Source organism: Acomys minous (assembly GCF_964271855.1).
Source record: "Acomys minous genome assembly, chromosome: 12".
Classification (NCBI taxonomy): Eukaryota; Metazoa; Chordata; class Mammalia; order Rodentia; family Muridae; genus Acomys; species Acomys minous.
This window is the reverse complement of record NC_140493.1, coordinates 71908342-71936172: the sequence shown is the minus strand read 5'-3', so window position 1 is coordinate 71936172 and position 27831 is coordinate 71908342. Positions and strand designations below refer to the sequence as shown.

Below are 27831 nucleotides of genomic sequence, written 5' to 3'. Positions count from 1 at the left end.
AGGGAGAAAGACCTCTTGGGAAGCCTCAATCTTCAGAGACTTTGGAGTGCTCGTAAAGAGCTGTGCATCTTGCTCTTGCCCCTTGGGCTTCCTGAGCATCCCTTGCCCTGTACACAGGATGGACTGAAGCAGGTCTTTCCTACAGCTGCCCCCACAGAGGGAAAGGGAAGCCTGCGCTCTGCAGGAAAAGGTGATGAAACATGCTCAGAAGCACAGTCACATCCGTCCAAGGGCCAGCACTGTTGCGAAACTCCTATGTCACTTTGAAGCTTCAGAGACCAAATGGGATTGGTTCTGCCCAGACCTGGGGAGGCAGGGAGTCTGACCAGGGAGCACAGAGTCCCACCTCCCGCCCTGCACTTTACTTTCTGCAGACACTTCCTTCAGGCACTGATTCCTGGCTCCTCCCGGTTTAGTCAGTGGGAAGTGGCTTTGGTTTCTGTTTCCTCCCCAGACCCCGCCCTGTGCAGAAGTCTGTCGAGGAGGAGTAAGAGAGAGAGTTGAGTTGCGGTTCCCCTGAGAGAGAGGAGATGGCTTTCTTCGGCTCCCAAGCTCCATATGTGAACCCGGTGAGTTTTGGGGTGCGGTTGTGGGATGATTCAGAAAAAGAGCTAATGCCACATCCAGGGGGAAGTTGCTCTGGGTCGCTGGAGAAACAACTGAGTGACATGGAAAGTGGTGGGAGGCCGGTGTCCAGCAGACAACACTAGGAGGACAGACATACAGGCAGGGTCACCCTGGTGCAGCTCTTGTTCCATGCTAGGCTCACTGTGCCTCTGTGGAGCCGAGGGTTCCAGTCACCATGGTTGATGAGAATGGCTAATGTGTGGCTGTTCCATGTTAGTAGCATCTAGAAAGGAGATGGTTTATGTGCAGATGTGGGTGGGCTTGGGTGGGGGATGTGGGTGCCAGGCAACCACAGGACACGTGCAGTACTTGCTTTAGAGAGAACCTTCATTCTGCCATTTACACACTAGGAGACCTCACCCATGGTACTCTCTTCTCTCTGGGCCTCAGATACTGGTGTAAAATGGGATAGTACTTGAGTCTGTCTTCTAAGGCTGGGGTAAGGAGAAAGCAGATAGAACACATGGGTGTTTAAACAGCACCTGGAACCTGGAGATATTTCTGGAGTAGCCTGGGGGCAGCAGGGATAATAACCCAAAGACGTGTGTGTCCCACAAGGGCCAGGTCAGAATTCACTTAAAAAACATCTTCAGAATGTGTGCAGAAGGGCAAAGAGGCAGGGACAGTCCTTTAGTGCGTTGTGAAAGGTGCTGCCTTCTGCTGCTTCTTCTCTTTTTTTTCCCTCCTTTGGTTTTTTGAGACAGGGTTTCTCTGTGTAGCCTTGGCTGTCCTGGACTCACTTTGTAGACCAGGCTGGCCTCGAACTCACACCAATCTACCTACCTCTGCCTCCCGAGTGCTGGGATTACAGGCATGCACCACCACTGCCTGCCTTCTGCTGCTTCTTTTGTGTCTGCAGGTGGCCTTGTTTACACACTAGGAAATTTAGCTACACTGTGTGTGTGGGGGGGGTGGAAACTGAGGCTTTAACAGGCTGAGGTCTGGCCAGACATGGTGGTGGTGATGGTGGTACACACTTTTGATCCCAGCACTCAATAGGCAGAGGTAGGTGGATCACTGTGAGTTGGAGGCCAGCCTGGTCTACAAAATTAAGTACAGGACAGCCAAGACTATACAGAGAAACCCTGTCTCGAAAAACAAAACAAGTCGGGCGTGGTGGTGCACGCCTTTAATCCCAGCCCTTGCGAGGCACAGCCAGGTGGATCGATGTGAGTTCGAGGCCAGCCTGGTCTACAAAGTGAGTCTAGGACAGTCAGGACTACACAGAGAAACCCTGTTTCGAAAAACGAAAACAAAACAACAAAAAAGAAAGAAAGAAAGAAAGAAAGAAAGAAAGAAAGAAAACCAAAACAAAACAAAAACAAAAAAAATTAACAACAACAAAAGGGTTGAAGTCTGGCCACATGTTCTCAGATCGTAAGTGACAGTGAAGGAGAGTGCTTTGATTTATTCTCAGAAAGGCGGGGCGGGAGTGGGGGTGGGGGGAAAGGGGGGGGGTGGAGGGGGCGCAGTGCCCATAGGGAGATGGCAGTGAAGAAGGCAGAAGTGAGTGCTTCCCAGGAGCCTTCTGTAGCGTGCCTACTGTGTGCAGGGTGGGAGACAGCAGTGTGCTGGGGGTGACTTTCCTGCCAGGGCTCAGTATAGGTTCTAGATTCTGCCTGGTGCTCCTGGAAGTTGTCATTGTCACAAGCTATATTCTGACTTGAGACCTGCTTGTAAACTGATGGGAAAAGGCTGGAAGGGGCTGTCCAGAGTCTCTGGGGGCCGCCAGGGGCTGACTGTGCTGTAAGGAGCGTGATATTCCCACTGTGGTTCCCGTCACACAGGGCTGATACCATTCTGGTTTCCCAAAAGACAGGGCCGACACTTTCAAATCAGGCATCTGTGCTTAATTAGGATTTAGAAGGCAGATTCCTCAGCACTCGGGAGGCTGGCAAGATGGTCTCCATGCACTTTAGGCCTGGCTGGATTGCATAATGAGTCCAAGGTTAGGTTGGGCTATAGGATTAAACTCTACATTTAAACAATCAAACAAAGCCAAGACTCAGGGGGTGTAGAAGCAGGCGGGTCACTGTGAGTTCGAAGCCAGCCTGGTCTACAAAGTGAGCCCAGGATACCCAAGGCGACACAGAGAAATCCTGTCTTGAAGAAAAAACAAAAAAAACCAACCAACCAAACAAAAAAAACCACAGTCAAACAAACAGGGAAGAGGAAGAAGGAAGCAGCATTTTCAATATGAAGGGGAATCTTCCCACAGGGAAGAAGAGATCAAGGGGGTCCTGGTGGGGGCCGTGAAGGCCATGGGCAGCCCCACAGCACGGGGACCACACTTCCTTCCTCCTCACTCAGTGACCCACTGTCTTCTGCAACTGGGGCCTCTCATCCACTGAAATGCTGCCTGTGTATGAAAGTCACGTGGCTTCTGTCCCACTGAGGGACAGCACTGTCATGGCCTCCGGGCCAGGATGCACTGCTGACTGTCATGAATAAGGAGACTCTGCAAGGTCTCAGAGGAAGGTGGGGCTGGTCAGGATGACCCAGTTGTGTGACCCTGGTGAGCCAGGGACCAAGGACATGTATTGCTTCCTAATGAAAGGAAGTCTGTGTCACCTGTGGCTGCGAGCATGAATTCTAGTGTTCAAATCCTGGGCTTGTCCTTAAGGAGCCATGTAGCTCTGGGCAAGTGACTTTAGTTTTGCACTTCCATTTCCTCATTCACAAAGACACTAAAACCAAAGCTGTTAGCTTGCTTAGGGAAGTAATAGTGGCCGGTGAGGTACTGGCAGAGCCTTTGGACTTCTGGAACAGCTGAGTGTTTAAGCTTGAAAGCATGCCAGATAGGTATCCTAACTGCCAATGCCTGGCCTGTGGCTCCTGTGGGCCATCTGGCTGACCACACCCTGGCTGTAGCTTGTTGGAGGGACCCTGCTGCTTGAGGTTGCAGTCCTCCCAGTCCGGATAGCCTTTCTGAGCTAGGCAGTAGATAGAGGACTCCCTCTCCCCAGCAGGGCCTCCTACTCTCTGCCTGACCTTATCTGGAGAGTGTCTTTAGACTTAGATGCCTCTAACCATATGTGGTATATGACCTTTGGCACAGTTCCCTGCTTGCTCTCCCCTCCCTGCGCCTATAGGATAATTAGGTACTGTGTTCGCGTTCATGTGATAGGACAGTGCTGCAAATGCAAACAAAACCATCCCTGGAGTCCCTAGCCTTAACCGATCATGCACTCCTATCCTGGGAGTTCCCATCCCCACTCCCCCAAGGACCCCAAATAAAGTTGAGCTATCTCACTGAAGTGGTTCCCGGAAGTGATTCTGTCTTACTTGCTGGCCTTCTGATCCCCAGTTTGTCACTCCTGTTCCCTTGTTCCTGAGGAACGGTGGCCAACACCCCAGGAATGAGGGAGAGCCACCTAAGCTCTGCCTTGTGCACATCCCAAGAGCAAAGTGGAGGAAAAGGCCCTAACCTCCGAGTAGAAGATAAGTCTAGCTGGGGAGGAGGGTGCATTCTTCTTAGCATGAACAGTTGCACAATCAGGGCCCCTCTGTACGAGGGACGACCCACTGGCATCCTGTCTCAGCTTGTCACATCTTCCCAGGAATGCTTGTGGCTGCCACTGCTGCCCCACTAAGTCCCTGCAGGTACCAGGGCATACATAGATGTGTGAGTGACTCGTCCAGGGTCAGGACTCCCAAAAGGAGATGGGAACAAGACCTATGGGATCATAATTCCTGAGGAAAAGACAACACCAACACCCAGCCATTCCAAGGAGTGCCATGGATCAAATGCAGGTCCCATTATTTTTTGCTGAGATCCTTTACTGACTCACTAGAGATCTGAGTTCCATGGGGTCTCCAGGTTGAACTCAACACCTTGGTCTGTCACTCTTCAGGAGGGGCAGGAGTCTCAAAACCGAAAGTTGTGATTTAGTGTTTCCAAATCAGCATGTGCGAGGCCCTTCGTTTCATGCCCAGCAACAAATGCCCCCTGACCCCTACCACCCTCCCCTGGCTGCAGCAACAGATGCCCCCTGACCCCTGCCACCTTCCCCTGGCTGCAGCAACAGATGTCCTCTGACCCCTGCCACCTTCCCCTGGCTGCAGCAACAGATGCCCCCTGACCCCTGCCACCTTCCCCTGGCTGCAGCAACAGATGCCCTCTGACCCCTGCCACCTTCCCTTGGCTGCAGCAGCATCAACAGCAGCAGCTCACGCTTCCTTTGAAAAATATTTGTAGCCATGCATGGTAGTGCATGCCTTTAATCCCAGTACCCCGGAGGCAGAGGCACGAAGATCTCTGTGAGTTGGAGGCCAGCCCAGTCTACAAAAGGAGTCCAGGAGAGCCAGGGCTACATAAAAACAAAAAACAAAAAACAAAAAAAAACATGTCTTGGAAAAAAAAACCAACCCACAAAATAATTGTTGTGTGTGTATGTGATAGAGGTGAGAGAACAACTTTGAGGGTCTGTGTTTTTCATGTAACAAATGAGACTGGGTCCTGCGAGTCCAACTTGGAGGCAGGTGGATCACTGTGAGTTCGAAGCTAGCCCATCTACAAAGTGAGTCAAGGACAGGCAAGGCTACACAGAGAAACCCTGTCTCAAAACCAAAAAGAGAAAAAAAGGAAAAAGAAAGAAAGAAAGAAAGAAAGAAAGAAAGAAAAAAAAAGAGAGAGAGAGAGAGAGTCTAACGGGTCCTCAGGCTTGGTGCCTAGTGCCTTTATCATCGATCCATCTCACTAGATCAATTCTCTTTATTCTATTTCAGAGCCTGTCCCCCACCCTCACCTCTCTCTTATAAGGACACCGGTGATTATGTAAGGCTGGCTAGAGTGTAATTCAGCAGCCTCCCCAAGTCAAGAGACTTTAGCACGTCTGCAGAGTCCCTTTCTGTCACTTAAGTCAATATAGTCCCAGGTTGTTCTGAGGGTATGGTGGGTGGGGAGGCGAGCCACTCAGACCTCCTCAGTAGTCTCTCCTGCCACGCAGTCCTGGAGAATTTCTCCAGAGATAATCTATCTACAAATTAGTAACCCAGTACAAATAGCCCTTCCCACTTTCTACACAAATTACTTTATTCTAGTGTGCCCAGTAGGTGAGGGCTCCTGCCACTGAGCCTGGTGGCCTGAGTTTGACCCCTGGAGCCCACAGGGTGGGTCTGTAGGGATACAAGGCAGTGTGCTTGCCTAGCAACTTTGAGACCCTGGGATCATCCCTAGCAGCACAGAAACAAAACAACAGCAGCAAGACCATTTCCTTCAATAGTATAGATCGGCTTTTCCTGTTAGTGCACTTTTAGGTCCTTTCCCATCTCTTGCTGTTCTTGTGTTGTGCTTATAAGGTTCACTCACGTTAAAATACTCTGTTTCAGCCAGGCCAGTAGAGGGCGTCAGATCCTCCTGCTGGAGTTACCTGTAGAGAGCTGTCTGGTGGGGGTTCTGGGATCTTGGGTCCTCTGGATCACCAGGCTATGCTCTTACTCCTCCAGACCCCAAGAGGAGTTTCCAAAATCCTAGAGACACAGGAAGTGTACTTGTCTAGCAAGTTTGAGACCCTTGGTTCAATCCCTAGCATCACACAAACAAAACAACAACAACAACAACAACACATTTCCTGCCATGCCCATCCACAGTTCCCTCAGGCTGGCTGTTCTCCACATACCACAGGTGTGTTTGCCCGTGGGGATGAGGGTGTGAACAGAGGAACTCACACACGGGCAAGCTGTGATATGTTTGAGGTTACTGAAACACTCAGAGACAGGGCCAACATGAGATATGGGAAGCCACTTCCCTGACATGATGACAGTGGGATGGTACAAATGGGATTGGAGCATCCAGGGGACCATTCCAGGCTTCCGTAGGTTCTGTGTGGCCACACAACTCCAGGCCAGAAGGCATCACAGTCAGATAAGGAGAGAGAGCTGCATGGGTGTTGGTTAGTGAGCACCAGGAGCTGAGAAGTGTCTGGCAATCAGATGCCTTAATGCCGGCAGCCATTAGCAGCAGGAGGAGCTGAAGGAACAGGGTGGAGACCCAACAGCAGCACAGCACGAAGACCAGCAAGTGGCTGGACAGAGGAGGGTCTTGGAATCTATGGCCTCTAGAGGGGAGGGGGAGCTTAGGGCTTAGAGGGAGGGGTCTAAGTTTAGATGGAAGAGGTCCTTGAGCTTATTGCTGAGGGGTCTCTTTGCTTAGGAGGGAGGATTCGGGAAGGAGGTGACAGCCATAAAGCAGAGACTAGGGAGCGTGTGCTGTAGCCGCTGTGCCCTGAGTCCCATCCATCTGCCTTGAGAACTGACACAAGCTACTTTTTTCTTTTTTCTTTTCTTTTCTTTCCTTTTTTTTTTTTTTTTTTTTTTTTTTTTTGAGACAGGGTCTCTCTGTGGAGCCTTGGCTGTTCTGGACTCACTTTGTAGACCTCACTGGCCTCGAACTCACAGAGACCCACCTGCCTCTGTGTTCCGAGTGCTGAGATTAAAGGCATGTGCCACCATGCCTGGCCTCAATTTTGCATCTTAGGGAAGATCTAGGAAGGATGTAAGGTGTGGCAGATCCCTCCTACTGGTGATCTAGCAGCCAGTGTGTTGAATTTGGTGGGCGGGCGTTCCCTGTAGAGATTCAGGGTGACAATTTGAGGATGCAGAGAAATGTCCTAAGTGGCCAGCCCTCTGAGGACCTATCTTGCTTGCTCTCTTGTGCCTTCACCTTCCTTGCCAATCTTAGGCTACTTCAAAGCAATGCCTGCCACATCTCACTGAAAATATCCGCTCACATTCTATCCTGACAATAGAGAGTGTACTGTTAATTAACTAAATAAATTTGGACCCAAATCTTCCTACATCTGCTTTCCAAATGCAGAAGTCACAGGTGTGCGGAACCAGACTTCACAGGATTTTTTTTTTTTCGAGACAGGGTTTCTCTGTGTAGCCTTGGCTGTCCTGGAGTCACTTTGTAGACCAGGCTGGCCTCGAACTCACAGAGATCCACCTGCCTCTGCCTCCCGAGTGCTGGGATTATAGGTATGCGCCACCATGCCTGGCTCTTCACAGGAATTCTTATAAACTTTAAGGAGTCCCCAGCACCCCAGAATCAGAACATAAAATCCTCCTCATTGCCCAGATATCCTTGATCCTATGAACCTGGGGCAGCTCCCCTACCCTTGGTAGGTGTTTCCAGGTCTTGAAATCTTATCCAAAGAGCTTAATTCCAGGGCTCACAGCAGTTTACAATGCAAGCCACACAGCTGTCTCTGAAGAAAAGCTTCACGTTGGAGTGGGAGACTCTGAAAATTGACAGGAGGGGCAGGTGCCACCAAGTACTTGGAGGGTCCAGCTGAGGCTCAGGGCTTCCTTTTTGGGGTTCAAGAGAAGGATCTGGCTACTAGGGCTTGTGGTATAAGCTGTTCTCCATCTTGATGGTTTGGTTCCTACATTCATTTGTCCTACTGTGGACATCCTTCCCCCATGCAGAGGCGCAGGACGGTAAATGGGAGGTTCTTCCTTTCACTACTTTGCCTTACTAACACACCCATCCCAAACCAGTCCAGACTGGATAAACCCTTCTCTCCTTCCCACCTGAACACGTTAGAGATCCATTTGCCTAGGAGCTGTCTAGATTTGGTTGTCACCTGGGGGCAGGAAAACTTGTTCAGCTGTGAGCGTGGCGTAGCCGGTGACTGTTCAGCTGTGGGCATGGCATAGCCCGGTGGGCGTGGCATAGCCCGGTGCGAGAGTGAGTTCCAGGGTTCTAGCTGCATTGTTTGGAGAGCGGTGTGTGCACATAGTCTGTTTGAAGGAGTGAGGCTGCCAAGTGAATTACTTAAACAGATTTGGTGGCATAGTCATAAACCAAATACTTTGCCAGGGTTCTAAGCTGTCTCTTCTGTTAGCCAGCCTCATCTGCCCAGCACTGGGCCTGGGTGATGACCACTCATTAGACTTGATTGGACAGTGTCCTGCTAGAGAAACAGTGTGAGGCAGGCTCCGTCCCAATGCCCACCTGTGCACTTCACTCAACCCCATCACCTTCCTGGCTCCTAGAGCATTTAATTTACAGAGGATCTTTATGAAAAGGAGGTGTTAGAAAAGCCATTAAACACCTTGGAGTGGCAGCCGGGCGTGGTGGCTCACCCCTTTAATCCCAGCACTCGGGAGGCAGAGGCAGGCAGATCGCTGTGAGTTCGAGGCCAGCCTGGTCTACAAAGTGAGTCCAGGACAGCCACGGCTACACAGAGAAACCCTGTCTCGAAAAACCAAAACCCAAAAACAAAAACAATGACAACAACAACAAACACCCAAAACACCCTGGAGTGATACGTGAACCACACAGGGGACAGACCCTGCAGATGGCAGAGCCACACTTGGTACAAAAGGAAGGGTAAGTCATCAGTTTGGGAATTTGGTTCTGAGAGGACAAGGCAAGGCTGGTCTCCTTGTGAAGAAGCTGAGGAGGTAGTTTATCCCCACTTACAAATGAAGAAGCCCAAGCAAAGAGACTAAGTTTTCAAAGGCCGTGCAGATATTGATCAGTGACTAGGGTTCAAACCTGGAATCCTGACTCTAAAACAGTGTAACCCTCACTGGGACCCAGTGCTTAGTCAGGACACTTGGCAGAGTAGGGAGAACCCTGATGGAGGGACGGCTGGTGGGGCCTGAGATGGAGGGAACACTGGGGCTCACAAGCTCCTGGGGTAGCTCTAGGAAAGAGACAGAGGCTGAGAGTTTCAGGGGCAAGGCTGCCTCCACACACCCACAGCAGAGCAGGCCTCAGTATGGCTGTGTAACTAACTGGATTGGGCCTGCTTCTCTGAGGGGCCCTAACATCTCTGTGGCTGGAATTCCAGCTCCTTGATGGCCATGCCACCCTCCCCCCAGCATTTATTGGGTTCTGTCACACCAGGCAAGTGCCAGCCAACTGATTTCTCACTTCCCCTTTGCAGGCCATCCCCTTTACTGGTCTTATCGAAGGAGGGCTGAAGGAGGGACTTCAGATCACACTCCAAGGGATCATCTACTCCTCTGCAGATAAGTATGTGGATGCCATTGATGCCAGTCTCCAGCTTCAGAACCATGGAGCTGCAGGGGATGGAGGGATGGCCCTGCCCACACCTCCTGCCCTCCAGGCACCATTGACAGACCTCACAGATCCTTGGGCCCTGAACACCCTGTCCCCTGGGAGCTCAACCTGTGAGGAGGGTGTGACATGGCCAGAGCAGCTGGTCACAGGATGTGCTCTTTGACACTGCTGTGGTGTTACAGGAAGAGAAGTTCCTTTAGTTCCCACAGCAGCTTCTTCTTTTTAGATTTTGTGTGTGTGTGTGTGTTGGTACCAGAGGAGGTAGGAAGAAAGTGTCAGATCCCTGTGGAGCTGGAGTTCCAGGCAGTTATGAGCTGCCTGGTTGCAGAAAACTGAGCTAGGGTCCTCTGGAAGAGCAGGAAGTGTTCTGAGCCCCTGAGCTCTATCTATTTAGTTCTTGGCATCAATTTTTGAGTTCTAGGAAACTTGTCAGGAGTAACCCCATGGCTCAGAGGTTAAGAGCACCGACCGCTCCTCCAGAGGTCCAGAGTCCAATTCGCAGTGGTGGCTCTCAAACATCTATAATGCGATCTGATGCCCCCTTCTGGTGTTCAAGTGTACATGCAGACAGAGCATTGCATATACAATAGAGAAACAAATCTTAACCACAAAGAAGAGTAACCCCAGGATGGAGATGTAGCTCAAGTTTGGAGTGCTTGCCCAGCACACACAAAGCCTTGGGTTAGACCCCCCCCTCCCCAAAACTACATAAGCTCAGTATGGTGGTGCATGCCTATAATCCAAGCATGAGAGTGGTTGGTACGGGAGGATCAGAGGTTCAAAGTCACAGAGGTAGGTGAATCTCTGAATTCAAGTCCAGGTTGGTCTACCTAGTAAGTTCCAGGGAAGCCAGAACTACATGGAGAGACACTATCTTTTTCTCCCCCCTGAGATAGGGTTTTTCTGTGTAACATTGGCTGTACTGAAACTCTCTTTGTAGACCAGGCTGGCCTCGAACTCCCAGAGGTCCACCTTCCTCTACCTCCCGAATGCTGGGGTTAAAGGCGTGCACCATCACTGACCAGTGGGAGACCCTATCTTGAAGACAAAAAAAAAAAAAAAAAAGTTCAAAGTCAACCTCATCTATATGAAGAGTTTGAAGCGAGTTTGATATCTATAATATACTATATTTAAAATAAAAAAAAGTAAGCCCTTGGTGGGTCTATTAACTCAGCTCCTGGGATAGTTGAGGCAGGAGGATCTCAAGTTTAAGGCCCTTCCTATGATACTGAGGACATGATATGAGTTCGAGGACAACCTAGGCTATTAAAACTCTATTTCAAAATAAAAAATAAAAAGAGAGCCAGGAGCTAGGCACAGTCGTGCATGCCTGTAATCCAAGCCCTCAGTGAGGCAGAGGCAGATGAATCTCTATGAGTTCAAGACCAACCCGGCCTACAAAGCAAGTCCAGGACAGCCAGGGCTGTTACACACAGAAACCCTGTCTTGACAAAAAAAGAGAACACTGTTTATTGTAAAGAGGTGATTCTATACACCTTTAATCCAAGAGCTCTCTGTACACAGGATTTAATAAAGTTAACCCTACGTCAAGAGGTGGAGCAAGGAACCAGCTGACAGAAATTAAAGAGTAGGAGGGACTTTGAGTTGAGGGGTATTTAAGACACCATGTAGAAACAGAAGGAGGCCTTTGGTGCTTTTAGCTCTTGGGCTTTTGCTTTAGCTTTTAGCTCTTTGGCTTTTAGCTCTCTAGCTCCTGAGCTCCTCAGCTTCTTGGCCTTTTTGGCTTTTTGGGCCTTGAGCTAGCAAGCCTTTGGCCTTGGGTTTTTTGGCCTATTCCTCCTGGGCTATCAGCTGAGCTAGTGAGACTTTTGGGCCTTTACCACTGGGATGTAAGCTGAATAGGAAGGTCAGCTGGGTGCTTTCTCTGCCTCTCTGAGCTAGCAGGTTTTTCACCACAGCACCTGGCTCCTGGAGTCTTACTGTTCTGGGATTAACATTAAATCAGCACTGAGCCATCTCCCCTGTTCTGAATTTGTTCTTCCTTTCCCGACTGAGCAGGCTATGGGCTAGCTTCCAGCAGTGCCTGCTCCCAAACACTGTCCACCTGGACAAAGGACTTTCCCGGGAAACATTTTTCTTTAATAATACTTAAAAATTTTTATTTTATGCCTATGAGTGCTTTGCCTTCATGTATGTCTGTAGGTTACGTGTATGTGTGCTGCCCGTGAAGGTCCAAAGAAGCCATTAGACCCCTGGGACTGGAGTAACAGGTGCTGTGAGCCATCACGTGGGTTCCGGGAAGCAAACCAAGGTCTTCAGCAAGAGCAACAAATGCTCTTAGCCTCTGAGCCTCGCCAGCCCCCAATGGGCAAAATTCTCCTCCTCCTCTTCCTCCTCCTCCTCCTTTTTCTTCCTCTTCTTCTTTTCTCCCTCCTCCTCCTTCTTCCTCCTCCTCTGCCTTACCTCCCCTCCTTCTTCTTTTTGAAGATTTCTTTCTTTCTTTTATGTATATGAGTGCTCTGTTTTCACACACACCAGAAGAGGGAATCAGATTCCACTACAGGTGGTTGTGAGCCCCCATGAGGTTGCTGGAAATCAAACCCAGGTCCTCTGGAAGAACAACCAGTGCTCTTAACCACTGCTCCATCTCTCCAGCCCTGGGCAAATTCTTAATGTTCATCTTTGATATCAGCTGTAATTAATTTCTAAACATCATTTTTCTCTCTGTTTTAATTGTTGAAATGTCTTTATTAGCATATTACTTGTGACATTTTCCTGCATGTGTATACTGTGTTTTGATCATAATCATCACCATTACCTTCTCTTGTTCCCTCCTACTCCTGCCTAACCCCTTCCCAACTAGCCCTTCCCCCATCCCATGTGAGTGAGTGTGTGTGTGTGTGTGTGTGTGTGTGTGTGTGTGCGCGCGTGCGCGTGTGACCCACAGGGTTTTGTAAAGGTTGCTTCCATGAGCATGAGCTAAAGTGTTCTTCCTTCCTTCTTTTCTTCCTTCCTTCCTTCCTTCCTTTCCATTTTGTTTTTTTGAGACAGGGCTTCTCTGGGTATCCTAGACTGTCCTGGACTCACTTTGTAGACCAGGCTGGCCTTGGACTCACAGCGATCTCCCTGCCTCTGCCTCCCTATGTGCTTGGGATTACAGGTGTGCACCACCAGCCCTGCTTGAGCTAATGTGGTTGCTCCACTGAAGGGAAATACTTCTTGTCTCTCCCCTACCCTCTTCCAACATGTACTACCTGAAAATCCCCAGGGAAGGGAAGGTGTCAAGAGCCCTTCCTCTCTGCAGATGGAAATGTGTCTGACCCAGTCTTGAGCAGGGCTTGTCTGTAGTCACAGCTGCCCTGAGGTCACAAGTGCAATGGCAGCATAATGCCTGCAAGATGGTGGTCCACAGAGCTCCTCCCTTCATGGGACATCACTCCTTCAGTCTTTCTGTTCTCTCTTACAAAGTGGTCTCTGAACCTTGGAGGGGATGATACAGATGACCCATTCAAGTTTATGGTTTTCATTATTTTCTGTTACCATTTATGCCCATTTAAAGCTGTCACTTTTTCTATAGTTAACAGTGCTCATTGCAAAAAGGCACGTTGACCAAAGCTAACAGCAGCATTACTAATACACTAAATATATTTAATTATCTTGGTGTGGTGTGCACACCTTTAATCTCAGCACTTGGGAGGCAGAGGCAGGGGGATCAAGGTCAGTTTGAGGCCAGCCTGGTCTACAAAATGAATTCAGGACAGCCAAGGTTACAGAGAGAAACCTTGTCTCGAAAAACAAAACAAAATGTCCAGGCAATGATGCACCAAGAAGATTGTCTGCTCTTCCAGAGGTCCTGAGTTGAATTCCCAACAACCACATGGTGGCTCACAGCCGTCTGTATTGTGACCTAATGTCCTCTTCTGGCATGCTGGTGTACATGCAGATAAAGCAATTGTATTCATAAAAATAAATAAATAGTTAATAAAAGTATAAATAGACATAAACATGGGCATATAGAACAATTTTTATGTGCACATAGCTTGCCCGCTAGAGCCAAGACCTTCCAGCTACAGGCGTTTGTGCAGGTTTACAATGTAACATGTGAATTCCCATCTGATGGGATGGGCCTCAGATCTCATCAGAAAGTACTCAGTACCACCATAACAGACTTGTCACTGTTTACATCTGGCCTGATGGTGTAGTTGTATTCGTTTGCCTCTCTCTTGCTGTGATAAAGCACTCTGAATAAAAGCAACTTGGGCAGAGAAAGGTTGATTTCTTGTGTTGAGTTCAGTCTATCCCTGAAAGGAGCTCAGGCAGGAAGTGAAGCAGAGACCACAGGGGGATGCTGCTTGCTGCCTTGCTTACCCTAGCTTGCACCCTGCACAGTGGGCTGGGCCCTCCTTCATCAGCCAGCAACCAAGAAACCACCCCACAGACAAGCTCCTGGGTCAACCCTTGGAGGCCGTTCACCAGCTGAGCTTCCCACTTCCCAGATGTGTGACAACTAAAACCAATGATGACAATAGTGTTGCATGGCTGAGTAGGATGCTTGGTGACAATTCTGTGTCACAATCCTGCTGAGCACCTTCCACTCACCATGTGCCCACTCACCGTGTGCCATGTCCCAAGGTGTAGCCCAGTTCCAGCCTGATTTCTCTGTATCCTCTGACTGGGGCCTGTGACAGAAAACTTGTGTGGTTTTGGTTGTCATCATTTTTCTTTCTTTCCTTTTTTTTTTTTTTTCAAGATAGGGTTTCTCTGTGTAGCCTTGGCTGACCAGAACTCACTTTGTAGACCAGGCTGGCCTCGAACTCACAGCAATCTGCCTACCTCTGCCTCCCTAGTGCTGGGCTTAAAGACATGTGCCACCACACCCAGCTCATTTTTCATTACTACTTGTTTACTTTTTAAGAACACAGGAAAGACAAAATGTGATAACTGCACAAAATACATTAGGTCTAAGTTAGATGGGCCCAAAACACGCTGACACACCAGGCAGTTAGAGGTGCTTCTGTCTGACCCTGCTGGTACCCATGCTCCAAGAGCCCCATTTCTCTGCTTTAGGCTTGCTGTGAACTTCCAGAAGGGCTTTTCTGGAAATGACATCGCCTTCCATTTCAATCCCCGGTTTGAAGAAGGTGGATATGTGGTTTGCAACACAAAGCAGCAAGGACACTGGGGTCCTGAAGAGAGGAAGATGCAGATGCCCTTCCAGAAGGGGATGCCCTTTGAGCTGGGCTTCCTGGTAGAGAGGTCAGACTTCAAGGTGAGTGGGGCATCCCTCCCCCAACCCACTCCTTGAGGGAACCACATTGAAAAGGCCGCAGTCATTGAGATCAGGTCTCAGCTAAGCCACGACACAGATGTGAACTTTGCCCTTTGCCCTTTGCCTTACACACTCCAGCCTGTATCAACAAATGCACCTCTTGATTTTATTCCTTAGAAAATAAGACTTCAATCTGTCACCTTATTCCTTTTAGGCTCCGAGTGTCTTAAAAAACCAACCCAAAAAACCCCAACCCCCCCCCCATACTTCTGTATTTATTCTTTGATAACTTGATATACCCATGGAATGTATTTTGAGCACACATACTTCCTCCCACCCCCTCCTACTGCCACTCCCTCTGCATCCCCTGTCTTCCCAACCACCCTCCTACTTTTATGTCTTTTTATTTCCCTTCTTCAATAACTCCCTGAGTTTTACTAGAGTTGCTTTTGTATGCATGGGGTGGGGTTGTTTCCAGGATTAGCTGTAGCTACAGGCTGAAAGATATGACACCCCCTCCCCCAGCTATCAACTGTCAAAGGCTCCTGTTGGGGCCTCATGTGCATAGAGCCTCACTTGTCTCAAAGTCCAAGTCAACTCCATCCATCCACGGCTGCTCCCTAGTGACAGATAAGTTTTATGGCGTGGGGGATCAGCCTCCTGCATCCTGCTCTGCCATTGAGCTACACCCCGAGCCTTAACGTGTATCTGCTGATACGCATTGCTCTACCCTTCCTTTGGGTTCTGCTAAAGGCAAAGGGTCCTTACAGGCCTAGCGCTGTCCCTGGGCTGGGGTGGGGTGAGCATGTCTGTGTGATACTAGGGTTCTCCTGGACTCCAAACACAACATGAGGTTGCCTTTCCTCTGGAAACCAGCCTTTGGGTGATGGAGGACCAAGGAGGTCAATGTCCTCCTTAGTGACACAGCAAGTTTGAGGCCAAGCCTAGGCTACATGAGACCCTGTTTCAACCATATCACCAAAAAAGTTACCTGACATGAACCAAGTTTGGAAAGATACACCTACAGGCTGGAGAGATGGCTCAGGAGTTAAGAGCACTTGCTGCTCTTGCAGATGTCCAGAATTCAGTTCCCTGCACCTACATGGCAGCTCATGAGCATCTGTAACCCTAGTTCTAGGGGATTCGACACCCTCTCTTGGCATGCATGTGGCACACACACATACACTCAGAAAAATACGTATACACATAAAAATAAAATAACTCTAAAGGGTCTTCTAAAAATCAATGACAAATGTGGAGTAATAAGTGAATGGGTCTGAGCGTAGGGACTCATACCTGTCCTTGCCTCTGCACTGAAGATGATTGCCCCTGCCTCGATGTAAGAAGCAGATCCTTGGGCTGGAGAGATGGCTCAGCAGTGAAGAGCATCGACTGCTTTTCCGGAGGTCCTGAGTTCAATTTCTGGCAACTACATGGTGGCTCACAACCATCTTTAATATGATCTGATGATCTGATGCCCTTTTCTGGCTTGCAGATGTACATGCAGATAGAGCACTTTTATGAATAAATAAATCTTTTTTTTTTTTTTTTAAGAAATCCTTATTTCTGAAAGTAAAGGTCAGCTGATGCTCAGGTGTCACCTGGCCTGGCACTCCTCCCACAGTGACTCTCTTCCATCAGGTGATGGTGAACAAGAGCTTCTTTGTGCAGTACTCACACCGCGTACCCTACCACCTCGTGGACACCATTGCTGTCTCTGGCTCCTTGCAGCTGTCCTCCATCACCTTCCAGGTCAGGAAAGGCTGGCATTGTCCCAGGGTGGGAGGACAGTGACCAGTTGGGCTCTTGCCCACTCAACAGGGTACCCGCAAGTATCTTCCCATGGTAGCTCTGGGGCTTCACTGGTTCCCCTGATCCGGTGTCTGTCTGCCATTGCCTGTCCCTTGGTCTCTCTTAGGGTTGCTTTCTCTGTGATGAGCAATGTGCCTTGCTCCCCACAATGCCAAAGCTACTCCTTCTCTGCAGCCATTCACTGCAAGACCAGGGAGTTCTGAAAGGACTGTGCTTAGGGAACCAAATGAAATTCAAAGCACAGGACACAGGGTGGCTCCTGCAGCCCAGCATGGGCTTGTTTGTCCCTTGTATTAAAAACAAACAAGCCAGGTGTGGTGGTGCACACCTTTAGGCCTAGCACTTGGGAGGCAGAGGCAAGTGGAATTCTGTTAGTTCGAGGCCAGCCTGGTCTATAAACCTAGTGCAGGACTGCCAAGGCTACACAGAGAAACCCTGTCTTGAAAAAACCAAAAAACAAGACAAAGCAAAAACAAACAAACAAGCAAAAAACCAACCAAACAAGCCAACCAAACGAACAAAAACAAAACAAACACCAAAAAAACCTTTCATGCATGTATATGGTTTTCTTGTTGTTTTGTGGCAGGGTGTCAGTTTGTAGCCCAGGCTGGCCCCTATCTTATGATCCTCTGTTTCAGCCTCTTGATGCTGAGATTACAGATAAATGGTCCCAGGCTCAGCTCTGAAAGCCAATTATTTTACTTAGTTTGAGATAGTGTCTCATGAACGTATGTCAGTCCTCTTGCCTCAGTCTCCCCAGTGCTGTGATTACAGCTGTGGCTGTCCTGGAACTCACTCTCTAGAACAGGCTGGCCTGAAACTCAGAGCTCTGCCTGCCTCTGCCTCCTGAGTTCTAGAATTACGATCTGTGCCACTACCCCATGACTAAATCTATTTCTTTTATTAAACATTTTTAAAAGATTTATTTAGTTTGTGTGTTTGAATACTATATCTGCATATCCAGCTGCAGGCCAGAAGAGGGCATCAGATCACATTAGAGATGAGCCATCTCACTAGCCCTCTAAATCATTATTTTTCTTTCTTTCTTTCTTTCTTTTTTTTTTTGAGATAGGGTTTCTCTGTGTAGCTTTGTAGACCAAGTTGGCCTCGAACTCACAGCGATCCACCTGCCTCTGCCTCCTGATAAATCAATATTTTTTAAATACAGATTTTTGAAAAAACTGTACAGGCTGGCCTTAAATTCTATGTAACCCAGAAGGGCTCTATCTTGTGATCTTCCTGCCCCAGCCTCTTCAGTGCTTGGGATTACAGGCATGCCAGACAACATAGGGCAGTGTTTCAGAAAATCAATTGAGACAGGGTCTCTCTTTGTAGTCTGGGCTGTTTAGGGGCTTGCTCTGCAGACTTGGCTGGCCTTGAATTCACAGGGATCTGCCTGCTTCTGCTTTCTGAGTGTCACTACTACCTCGCTTGTTTAAAAAATACTTTGTTTATTATTTTGTTTTTATTTGTTTGTTTGTTTTTGAGACAGAGTTTCTCTGTGTAGCCATGGCTGTCCTGGTACTCACTCTGTAGACCAGGTTGGCCTTGAACTCACAGACATCAATCTGCCTCTGCCTCCTGAGTGCGGGGACTAAAGGCGGTGGCACCACGGCTCAGCTTTGTTTTGAGATTTTTAATGTGTTGCTGACATCTGAAAGTGGAGCTGGGTACAGTGTCTGAGGCCTGTAATTCCAACAGTAGGATGGTTAGGAGTTCAAGGTCATCCTCCTCCTACATAGTGAGTATAAGACTAGCCTGGGCTTCAGGAGATTCAGTCACAAGATACCAAATACGGTAAATGAACAAGTATCTGGAAATGCTGTGTGAAAACCTGGGAGTCTGGAGTGTGCTGGCCCCTTTCCCTCTGGCCTTCTGCTCACAGCTGCTGTGTCCTGATTCCCTGCAGGAGCAGGAGCAGGAGCAGGAGCAGGAGGGAGGCTGTAAAGAGCCACTTACCCCATCTCTGGCCTCATTCCTGCTGGTTGGAGCCAGCCCTTGCTCTGCGCCTGTCCTTGCTTTGGCCATGCTTCCGGCTTCCTGTCACCATGACATGCTTTTGTTTTTAACAGAACTCCCCAGCAGCCCTTGTCCAGTCTGTCTTCTCCACAGTGCAATACTCCCAGCCCTTCCAGTGTCACCGGAAGCCCAAGGGGCACAAACCACAAGTGAGTTAAGTGTGGCCCCCGAGGTCTCTCGTTAGCAAAGGATAGACCTCGGAGCAGGTCCAACCAACAAGCTCTCCAGGGACCTTCGGACCCCATCACATCGACACAGGGTCCTCTGCATTCAGCTGCCCACAAGTGTGTCCGTCCCCCCTATGTGGTTCTCCCACGCACCATCCCCTCTCCCTCCACAAAGCCACTCCTTGGGTCTAGCCTATGGTCACTCCTCACATGTGTCAACTGGGGCTTGGTTCCTTTCACCCACTGCCACCCACCACTGCACAGTGACCTCACCCAGCACATTCCATCTCACTCTCTTTCATTAAAAATCTTGGGAGCTAGAGCCCAAAGTCTTTCTAAACAGAGCTTAAGGACTGGTGGATACCCAGAATCCTAGTAATTTGGGGGCAGAGTCTGTAGGGGTCAGAAGTTCAAGAACACCCTCAGCCTGTGTCAAAAAACCAAAACCAAAAATCATAAATCAATACAAGCTCCAATCCCCTCACAAGACGTAACTCTCCCTAGTCTGGGCTCAATGCACTTCCTCCCTCTGCTCAGCCATGCTGCCTCCACAGATCAACCAAAGCCCTCTCAGGCTACCTCTCTTTTGCACAGGCTGTCCCTTCCGTCCAACCTGCCCCTGGCATACTAACAATGACACTATAATTCTTTGTTTAAATGGAACTCAAGGGTTTCCTGTGACTCCCCTCACATCATGGTGAACTGTGTACTTGCCTGTGCTGCCTGGGTCACAACACCCTTTGTATGTGTTCCTCTGTCATAAGACCCGCCTTCTGCATGCCCACAGGCATCATGGCTTGTATGTTCACTTGTGTGCTTCCAGTCTCTCACATGGTGCCTGCATGCAATAGTAAATTTACTCAGTATATGGATGTTCCTTCTTCTTCTTCTTCTTCTTCTTCTTTTCTTTTAGTTTTTTTTTTTTTGAGACAGGGTTTCTTGGTGTTATCTTGGCTGTTGTGGACTAGCTCTGTAGAGCAGGCTGGCCTGGAATTCACAGTGATCCACCTGCCTCTGCCTCTGCCTCCCAAGGGCTGGGATTAAGGTGTGTGCCACCTCTCCTGGCCTTTTTCTTTTTCTTTTTTTCTTTTTCTTTTTCTTTTTTTTGGAAATGGATATTTCAAACAGTCAGGAATAGGAAGCAAGCGAAGGAGGGCTCTGCTGGGGAGGGAGTGGGTGGGTAGGGAGGAAAGGCCAGCAGCCATATGGTCCCTCAGGCAGTTGTGGTTCACAATGGCCCAGGCAGGGACCTGCCCACTGCCATCCTAACTTTAAGACTCATAGAGTACATGGGAGCCCTTTGCAGGGTTGGCACTGGCCTGGAGAGGATGTAGGATGTAGCAGGTACAATACGAGCAAGCTGTGTTCCATTTGGGATCTTCTCACTCGGTACCTGGGCCAGCCTGGGCAAGTTGCTTGTGCTTTCTGAGCCTCGGGCCTCACCTGAGGGATGGGAGGCAAGGATGCTCCGCTCCTTGGAAATCCGTGGTGATCTGGGCTGAGCACATAACAAAGCTAAATGCTGGTGACACAGGGAGCTGGGAGTGGAGCTCTCACATCGTGGTGCCCAGAGAAGCAATGGGGTCATTCAGGCTCATTCCTCTCTTGGAAAGCCAGGAGATGGCCTCCCTCCCTTAATCCTCACAGTCCCTGTGCACGTGAGGGTGGCAATTTTGGGGTGCAGCAGGCTGAGGAAGGGGGTGAGTGTATGGGAAGGTACAGATGACCACAAGATCCATCAGCTGGAGGTTGAAGTCACCTCTCATCCCAGGGGACCCCAGAGCTCACACTGCCCCTCCCCCTTCTTTCTTTTCAGTCTCAAGGCATGTGGTCTGCCCACCAGGCACCTATGGTAAGTCCCTTGTTCTCTTCTTATTGCTTGGAGCCTCTTCTCAATGTCTCTAGCTGTGGGTTTGAGGGAGGAGGCAGGCTCAGCCTCCCCATAAGGGCAGACAAGGCTAGACCCATTCCCCACTCACCGGGCCTCAGGGATGCAGTTTGTGATGGGCTGCAGAGGTCTTGGTTGGCTCTGATCAGATAGAGAACAGGGCTGGGGATGATTACTATTGGGGGAGTGCTTGCGTAGTGTACACAAGGACCCCAGAACCCTCTAGTGCACAGCTGTACAGCACTGGGGAACTGAAAGCAGCAGGTCTGACCATCTGAATGGGCTTGTTGCCCCACAGGGCGCCACAGTCAGCCCTTCCTCTGGCAAAGCGAGCCTGGTGGGATGGGAATCTAGTCCTAATCCTTCTTCCTCTCCAGCAGAGAAGGGCCTCTCCCGACTCCTAGTGTGACTGGGCTGGGCTGTGGGGAATGGCCCTCCTGGTTACAGTTCAAGGTTCAGGCTTAAGGCTGGCTGGCAGGTCTCAGTCTTTACAATGTTGAGAAAGCATTTCTTTTCATCAGGTTCAAACTGTCATCAATACAGTTCACAGTGCCCCTGGACAGGTGTTTTCTGTAAGTCTAAAATTTTTGTTTATCTCACGGCCTTACTACTTTCCTTTAGTCAAACCCAGAATTCCCTAGAGTCACAAAGTTGGAATCAAAGATGATGGAAAAAGGTGGGGATGGGGCCTCTGCTAGGAAGGGGGTAGGGGTTGGGGGGGGGAAGGGGGAGGGGAAGGGGTGGGAGGGGGTGGGGGGGTGGTTCTAGCTCTCCTTGGGGCAGCAGAGACTTAGAAACAGTCTTCAAAGGAGTAGGACTGGCAGACACACTGGTTCTCCAGTTTCCCAGGCTGGAGTGTGGCAGCCCCAGGCCCTCGTTTGCTTACTAAGGTCAAACCCAAGTGACTACAGACAGCCAGTCTAACTCTCTGTCCCCCAGCACAGTGCAGGTCGGGGACCCCAAGTTGGTGGGGCTGCATGGGAAGAGGCTAAAAATCAGGGGACCATAATGGGCTCCAGGAAAACAGCAAAAAATTCCAGGAATGCCGATGTGACAGAGAAGGGGCCTGGGAGGCCTCCAGGGCTAGATACTGGAGGTCCCCTGAGGTATGTGTCACTTGGATACTCCATGCTCCTATATGGAATCCTATTCTCTTCCACAGACTCCTGGTATCCAGCCTGTAAGATACCCTGCCTTATCCCAAGTGAGTGAATTCCTCTGGAGGCAGGGTGAGAGGTGAAGGGCAGCTTTGGGGATAATTCTCTAATGTGCATGATCAATGAAGGCTCCTGCATCCAGGTGAACAGTTAAAATAGCCATGCAAATTAGTAAACAGTTGAAAAGACCTTTCACCTGCAGGGCCTGGTGGGACATGCCTGTAAACCCAGCCCTTCGTGTTGGAGGGTGGACTAATGTATTCTGATGCTAATTACTGCTTGCTGTCCCTGTGACCCACCTTTTGACCAATAAAGACCACATAGCTGGGCAGGGCAAAAGAGATAGGCATGGCTAAGGTTCCCAGGCTTGAAAGACAGAGAGGATTCTGGGAAGAAGAAAGGAGACCTGAGGAGAGAGAGGAAGAGAAAGAGGCCATCATGGTGTAGGTGGAAGAAAAACATGTGGCCGGCATGGATGGAAGATTCAGCCCAGATGAAGAACATTAACAAGTATTAGGGATTATGGATGGGAGGTAGCGTGATAAAAATTATTAAAAGCAGATGGCATGGGATTGGGGCAGGTATGGGATACCTACCCCACTATGGGCAGTAGTTTAGAGGATTAATGTCTGCCCTGCCCCAGGTTAACTAAGGATATTTTAAAATATAACAAGTGTCTGTGTCTGGATTGATTGCTAGCGGGTCATACTGTTGTAGTAATAATAATTGTAGGCTGATAATAAATGTTATTAGGCCATATTGATAAATTTAAAACAACACTTGAGAGGGAGAGGTCAGTAGATGTTGTGAATTTGAGGCCAGCCTGTTCTACAAAAGAGAGTCCAGGTCAGCCAAGGCTACAGAGAGAAACCCCACCTCAAAAACCTACCACCAGCACCAGCATCAGCACCAACAAGAACAAGAACAACAAGAAAGAAAGAAAGAAAGAAAGAAAGAAAGAAAGAAAAGAACTTTCAGCATTAAAATGGTCCCATTCAGCATGAGCAGATTGTACACCTGCATTAATTACTTCTCTATTGATGTGATAAACACCATGACCAGGGCAACTTATGGAAGGAAGAGGTTAAATTGGGCTGAAGACTCCATGACCATCATGGCAGGGAGCATGGCAGCAGACAGGCAGGCACAGCCCTGGAGCAGTAGGTGAGGAACACATTTTATAAGGAGGCTAAAGAGGGAGAGAGGGAGAGACTGTGAGTGGTTTAGATCATCTGAAACTTCAAAGCTTATCCCCAGTGACACATTTTCTCCAACAAGACCACACCTCCCAATCCTTCCCAAATAGCTCCTTCAAGAGGAGACCTTTTTTTTTTTTTTTTTTTTTTTTTTTTTTTTTTTTTTTTTAAAACAGGCTTTCTCTGTGCAGCCCTCGCTGTCCTGGACTCATTTTGTTGACCAGGCTGTCCTGGAACTCACAGCGATCCTCCTGCCTCTGCCTCCAGAGTGCTGGGATTAAAGGCATGTGCCTCCATATCAGGCTCAGGGGACCAAATATGCATTTGTTTTCTTTCCTTTTTAAAATTTATTTTATTTACAGTGTGCTGCCTGCAGGCCAGAATTGGGAACCAGACCTTATTATAGATGGTTGTGAGCCACCATGTGGCGGCTGGGAATTGAACTTAGTATATTTGGAAGAGCAGACAGTGCTCTTAATCCCTGAGCCATCTCTCCAGCCCTCATTTGTTTTCTTTTCTCTCTCTCTCTCTCTCTCTCTCTCTCTCTCTCTCTCTCTCTCTCTCTCTCTTTTCTTTCTTTCTTTTTAATTTTATCTTCTGAGACAGGGTGTCCTGTGTAGTAGTGGCTGTCCTGGACTCGCTTGTAGACCAGGCTGGCATTGAACTCACAGAGATCCACCTGCCTCTGCCTCCTCTTACATATGGCTGCTAAGAGGCCCTGGACCCTGCAGTTGTGTGGTATTAGACACCCCTAGTGACTGTTAGAAACTAGGACCCTTTCTGACTCCAGCAGCCAACAGGCAGGGCCCGCATATGCTTAGATGATAGTACAGCAGGAATCATAGCGTGAGCTACCATGCCTGGCTCCCATTTGTTTTCCTTCTTTTTTAAAATGTATTTATTTATTATGTATACAGTGTTCTGCCTGCATGTACATCCACAGGCCAGAAGAGGGCACCAGATCTCATTATAGATGGATATGAGCCACCATGTGGTTGCTGGGAGTTGAACTCAGGACCTTTGGAAGAGCAGCCAGTGCTCTTAACCTCTGAGCCATCTCTCCAGCCAGCCATTTGTTTTCTTTTGACATTTAATGAACCAAGTCATGGAACCTGGGTTCCTTCCAGAAGGTGCAGGACTCACGGAGGTGACATTAGAGTCCATAGCCACTTGTGCTGCGTCCCCTGCTGGGCTGCTGCTGACCTGTCTTCCTCCTCCCAACAGCTTGCTCCTTTCATCACACTCATCCCAAGTGGGCTTTACCCATCCAAGTCCCTCATCATATCAGGCATGGTCCTGCCAAATGCTACGAGGTAAGACAGACCCCGGGCTCTTAGGAGGACAGAGGCTCCAGTGTCATTCTGGCCAGCCACTGGCTCAGAGCCACCTGGGGCATGAGTAGGGGATGAGCCCAGAGCTCAGTGGTCAAACAGGGTCTGTGTGAACTGTGAACTGCCCATTGCAGGTTCCATGTCAACCTTCGCTGCGGGAATGACATTGCTTTCCACTTTAACCCCCGTTTCAACGAGAACGTTGTGGTTCGAAACACTCAGATCAACAACACCTGGGGGCCTGAGGAGCGGAGTCTCCCCAGGAGAATGCCCTTCAGTCGTGGCCAGAGCTTCACAGTAAGATGCTGGGGTTCAAGAAGAGGGTGCACGGGTCTGTGATGGGATAGGAGCAGATGCCTGGGATGTGAGGGCTGCACCCTAAGGAAGAGAGAATGGTGTGCACACTGGTCTGATTTTGTGAGTACTGTCCGTGCTGAAGTAAGCGTTGGTATCTGCTTATACCCACTTCCCCTGTTCTGGGGACTGGTGTGCAGCCTTCTGCATGCTAGGCCACCACAGTAGCACTCAGCTCTCCAGATCGCCTTTTCTGTTTGTTTGGCTTTCCTTTTTTTTTTTTTTTATACTTTTTTTCTTTTTTGGTTTTTCAAAACAGGGTCTCTCTGTGTATCCTTGGCTGTCCTGGACTCACTTCAGGGTACCAGGCTTCCAGCTGCTGCTCTAGTACAGCTGTCAGACATCCTCTTCCTCCTCCCCCTTCCTCCTCCTCCTCATCCTTGTTAACACATGCTCTCACACAGGCTAACAGTAGACCAGCCTGTTGTTTGTCTTCCCAATACAGGGTTTCACCGGGCATGGTGGCGCACACCTTTAATCCCAGCACTTTTGGAGGCAGAGGCAGGAGGATCACTGTGAGTTTGAAGCCAGCCTGGTCTACAAAGTGAGTCCAGGACAGCCAAGGCTACACAGAGAAACCCTGTCTCTAAAAACCAACAAAACAAAACAAAAAACAAAACAAGGTTTCTCTGTGTAGCCTTGGCTGTCCTGGACTCGCTTTGTAGACCAGGATGGACTCAAACTCACAGCGATCCACCTGCCTCTGCCTACCTCAATGCTGGGATTAAAGGCATGGGTCACCATGCCAGGCTGGCAGGGACTCTCTTTAGCCCAGGTTTATTGCCTAGAGCTCAGGTGATGAATCAACTTCAGCTCTTCCTGCCTCGTGAATACTGGGAATAAATGTATGCACCACCACGCCAAGCTTTTTTTCTTTCTTTTCTTTTTTCATTCCTTCCCTCTCTTTCCTTCTGAGACAGGACCTTGAAAGGTTGGTTTTGAACCCACTCTCTTGCCTTAGCCTCCTGAGCAGGTTAGAGAACAGTGCTGCACTACAGGGCCTGGCTCTTCCGGCTTCCTATAAAAGGGCAGATAAACCCACAAGGATCAGTCACATGCATGAGGTCATACAGCCAGTTTGTGCCAGTCAAAGCCAAGAGTGAATTGTTATTCATTCCTTTGCTTATGAGAGCATGATGAGGGGGAGGAAGGGGAGGAGGAGGAGGATGTGGCTGACAGCTGAACTAGAGCAGCAGCTGGAAGCCTGATACCCTGAACAGGCCTTTTCCACCTCATTATGACATCAGATTAGCCAACAAGCTTAAACAGAAAAATCAGTGGCTGGGCTCCACCCCTGCGGTAATGCGCAGCCATTATTGAAAGTGTAAAGGCAGCATTCCAGGCAGAAGGCTGAGAGTGTCAGAAAACGTGGGTCCTAAGAGGAGCTTGCATTTTGTTATTGCTGTTGAGAGTTGTAGCCCAGGTTGGCCAGCACTTGCTATATATTCAAGGCTGGCCTTGAACTCCTGATCCTCCTGCCTCTCAAGTGCTGGAAGTAATTACAGACGTGAAACATGCTCGGCTTTTAAAAAAGCCTAACCTGACCAGGAAAATGCAGCTTCTTGACTAGGATTATAGGCATGAGCTGCCACGCCCCGCTGAGAATTTTTTTTTTCCAAATGTCTGAGTGGTTTTCTGCATGGATGTGCACCATATGCATGCATGTCTGAGGCCCTCAGAAGTCAGAAGAAGGCATCAGATGCCTTGGCACCGGCATTACAGACAGTTGTGAGCTGCCAAGTGGGTGCTGGGAAGTGAACCAAGGTCCTCTGCAAGAGCAGCCAGTGCTCTTAGCTGCTGAGCCATCTCTCCAGCTTCCCTGAGCTTGTATTTTAATTTAGTGAGAACTCAGACCTGATAAAACTGAATCCCACAGAACAGAAAGGATGTGACATGGTGAGGTCTGCAGCATACTTTGGATAGTGCCCACACACAGCGGGACCTGAGTGTTAGCCTGGTCCTTGTACAATGTGATGTGGGTATTGGTGAGTCCATGGGTCACCATGACTCAACATGTGTGTCAATTGTCTTATTGAAAATGACTTAGTGCAGGCCAGGCATGGAACACTAGAGACACAGTAGCCTGTGCTAACTCCTGTCACCAGGGTTCAGCTGGAGAGTGAGAGTTGGGGTGAGGGACAGTGTCTGACTAGAGAGTTGGGGGAAATGGGTGGGGGTCAGGAGGTGGGAGGGGCATGGGAGGTCACTGTAGGGGATGGACCAGCACTTTTCCATGTGTGGAAGTGTGCAAGAGGGGAGCAGCATTCTAGGCCTGGGACCAGCTCATGCTAATGTACTAGGCAAAGAGAACACTGTAGTAAAAGGCAGGCCATTCCGGTTGGCCAGAGGCCAGATGTTTCTGCTGAGGAAGGAGAGAGCTGTGGGTGGAGACACAAGCTGGGTTCTCAGGTGCCCTGCTGTGGTGTCTCTCTCCAGATGTGGATCTTATGTGAAAGTCACTGCTTCAAGGTGGCCGTGGATGGTCAGCACCTGTGTGACTATGCTCACCGTCTGAAGAACTTGCCTGCTATCAACAATTTAGAAGTGGCCGGTGATATCCAGCTCACCCACGTGCAGCCATAGGCAAGGTCTCTGGGCTGGGGAAGACGCTGGGGCACCCTGCCTGTCTAGTTACTTCTTTCTTATCTCAGTCCTGTCCCCCCAAATCCCACCATCAGAGGAGATCCTCACTGACAGAAGTTCTAGGAAGATGAAGTTCCCAATTTACTCCCCTCCACCCAGTGCATGCCCTGGGCTATGTGCCACATGGCTGTCAGCCCACAGTCCCAGCCATTGCTCTGAGCTAGCTGTACCCTGGGGAAGTGGGCTGCTTGGGTTTGCCCCTCTCTCTGATCCTTAACCTTTCTTTGTCCCTTTTCTTTGCCCCTCTAGGAAGCCCACCCTGATGTCATCCTGCTGGCCTCCAACTGAAACTGACCAGAATGTCCTCTTTCATTCTTCCCCATCCTTGCCTAGTGGCCATAAAATAAAGAAATAAATAATGCTTCTCTGCACA

At 49.3% G+C, this 27831-nt stretch overlaps 1 protein-coding gene across 5 annotated transcripts; it reads left to right on the top strand.

Annotated features, from left to right (window-relative positions):
- The first annotated feature begins 405 nt into the window (after nucleotides 1–405).
- Nucleotides 406–27831, top strand: LOC311578451 (galectin-9-like). 5 transcript variants are annotated; one of them, XM_084748291.1, is made up of 12 exons: nucleotides 408–569; nucleotides 9525–9613; nucleotides 14690–14891; nucleotides 16533–16643; nucleotides 18776–18871; nucleotides 20706–20741; nucleotides 21299–21349; nucleotides 21940–21981; nucleotides 24355–24443; nucleotides 24596–24758; nucleotides 27252–27398; nucleotides 27708–27831. In XM_084748291.1, exons 1-11 carry the CDS (start codon nucleotides 531–533, stop codon nucleotides 27396–27398), a joined length of 1065 nt encoding a protein of 354 aa, XP_084604417.1. In that variant the 5' UTR covers nucleotides 408–530; the 3' UTR covers nucleotides 27708–27831. The 5 variants fall into 5 exon arrangements, with proteins under 5 accessions (XP_084604418.1, XP_084604417.1, XP_084604416.1 ...); XM_084748290.1 differs by having other exon boundaries at nucleotides 412–569; nucleotides 27252–27403; XM_084748292.1 differs by lacking the exon at nucleotides 21940–21981 and having other exon boundaries at nucleotides 406–569; nucleotides 27252–27403.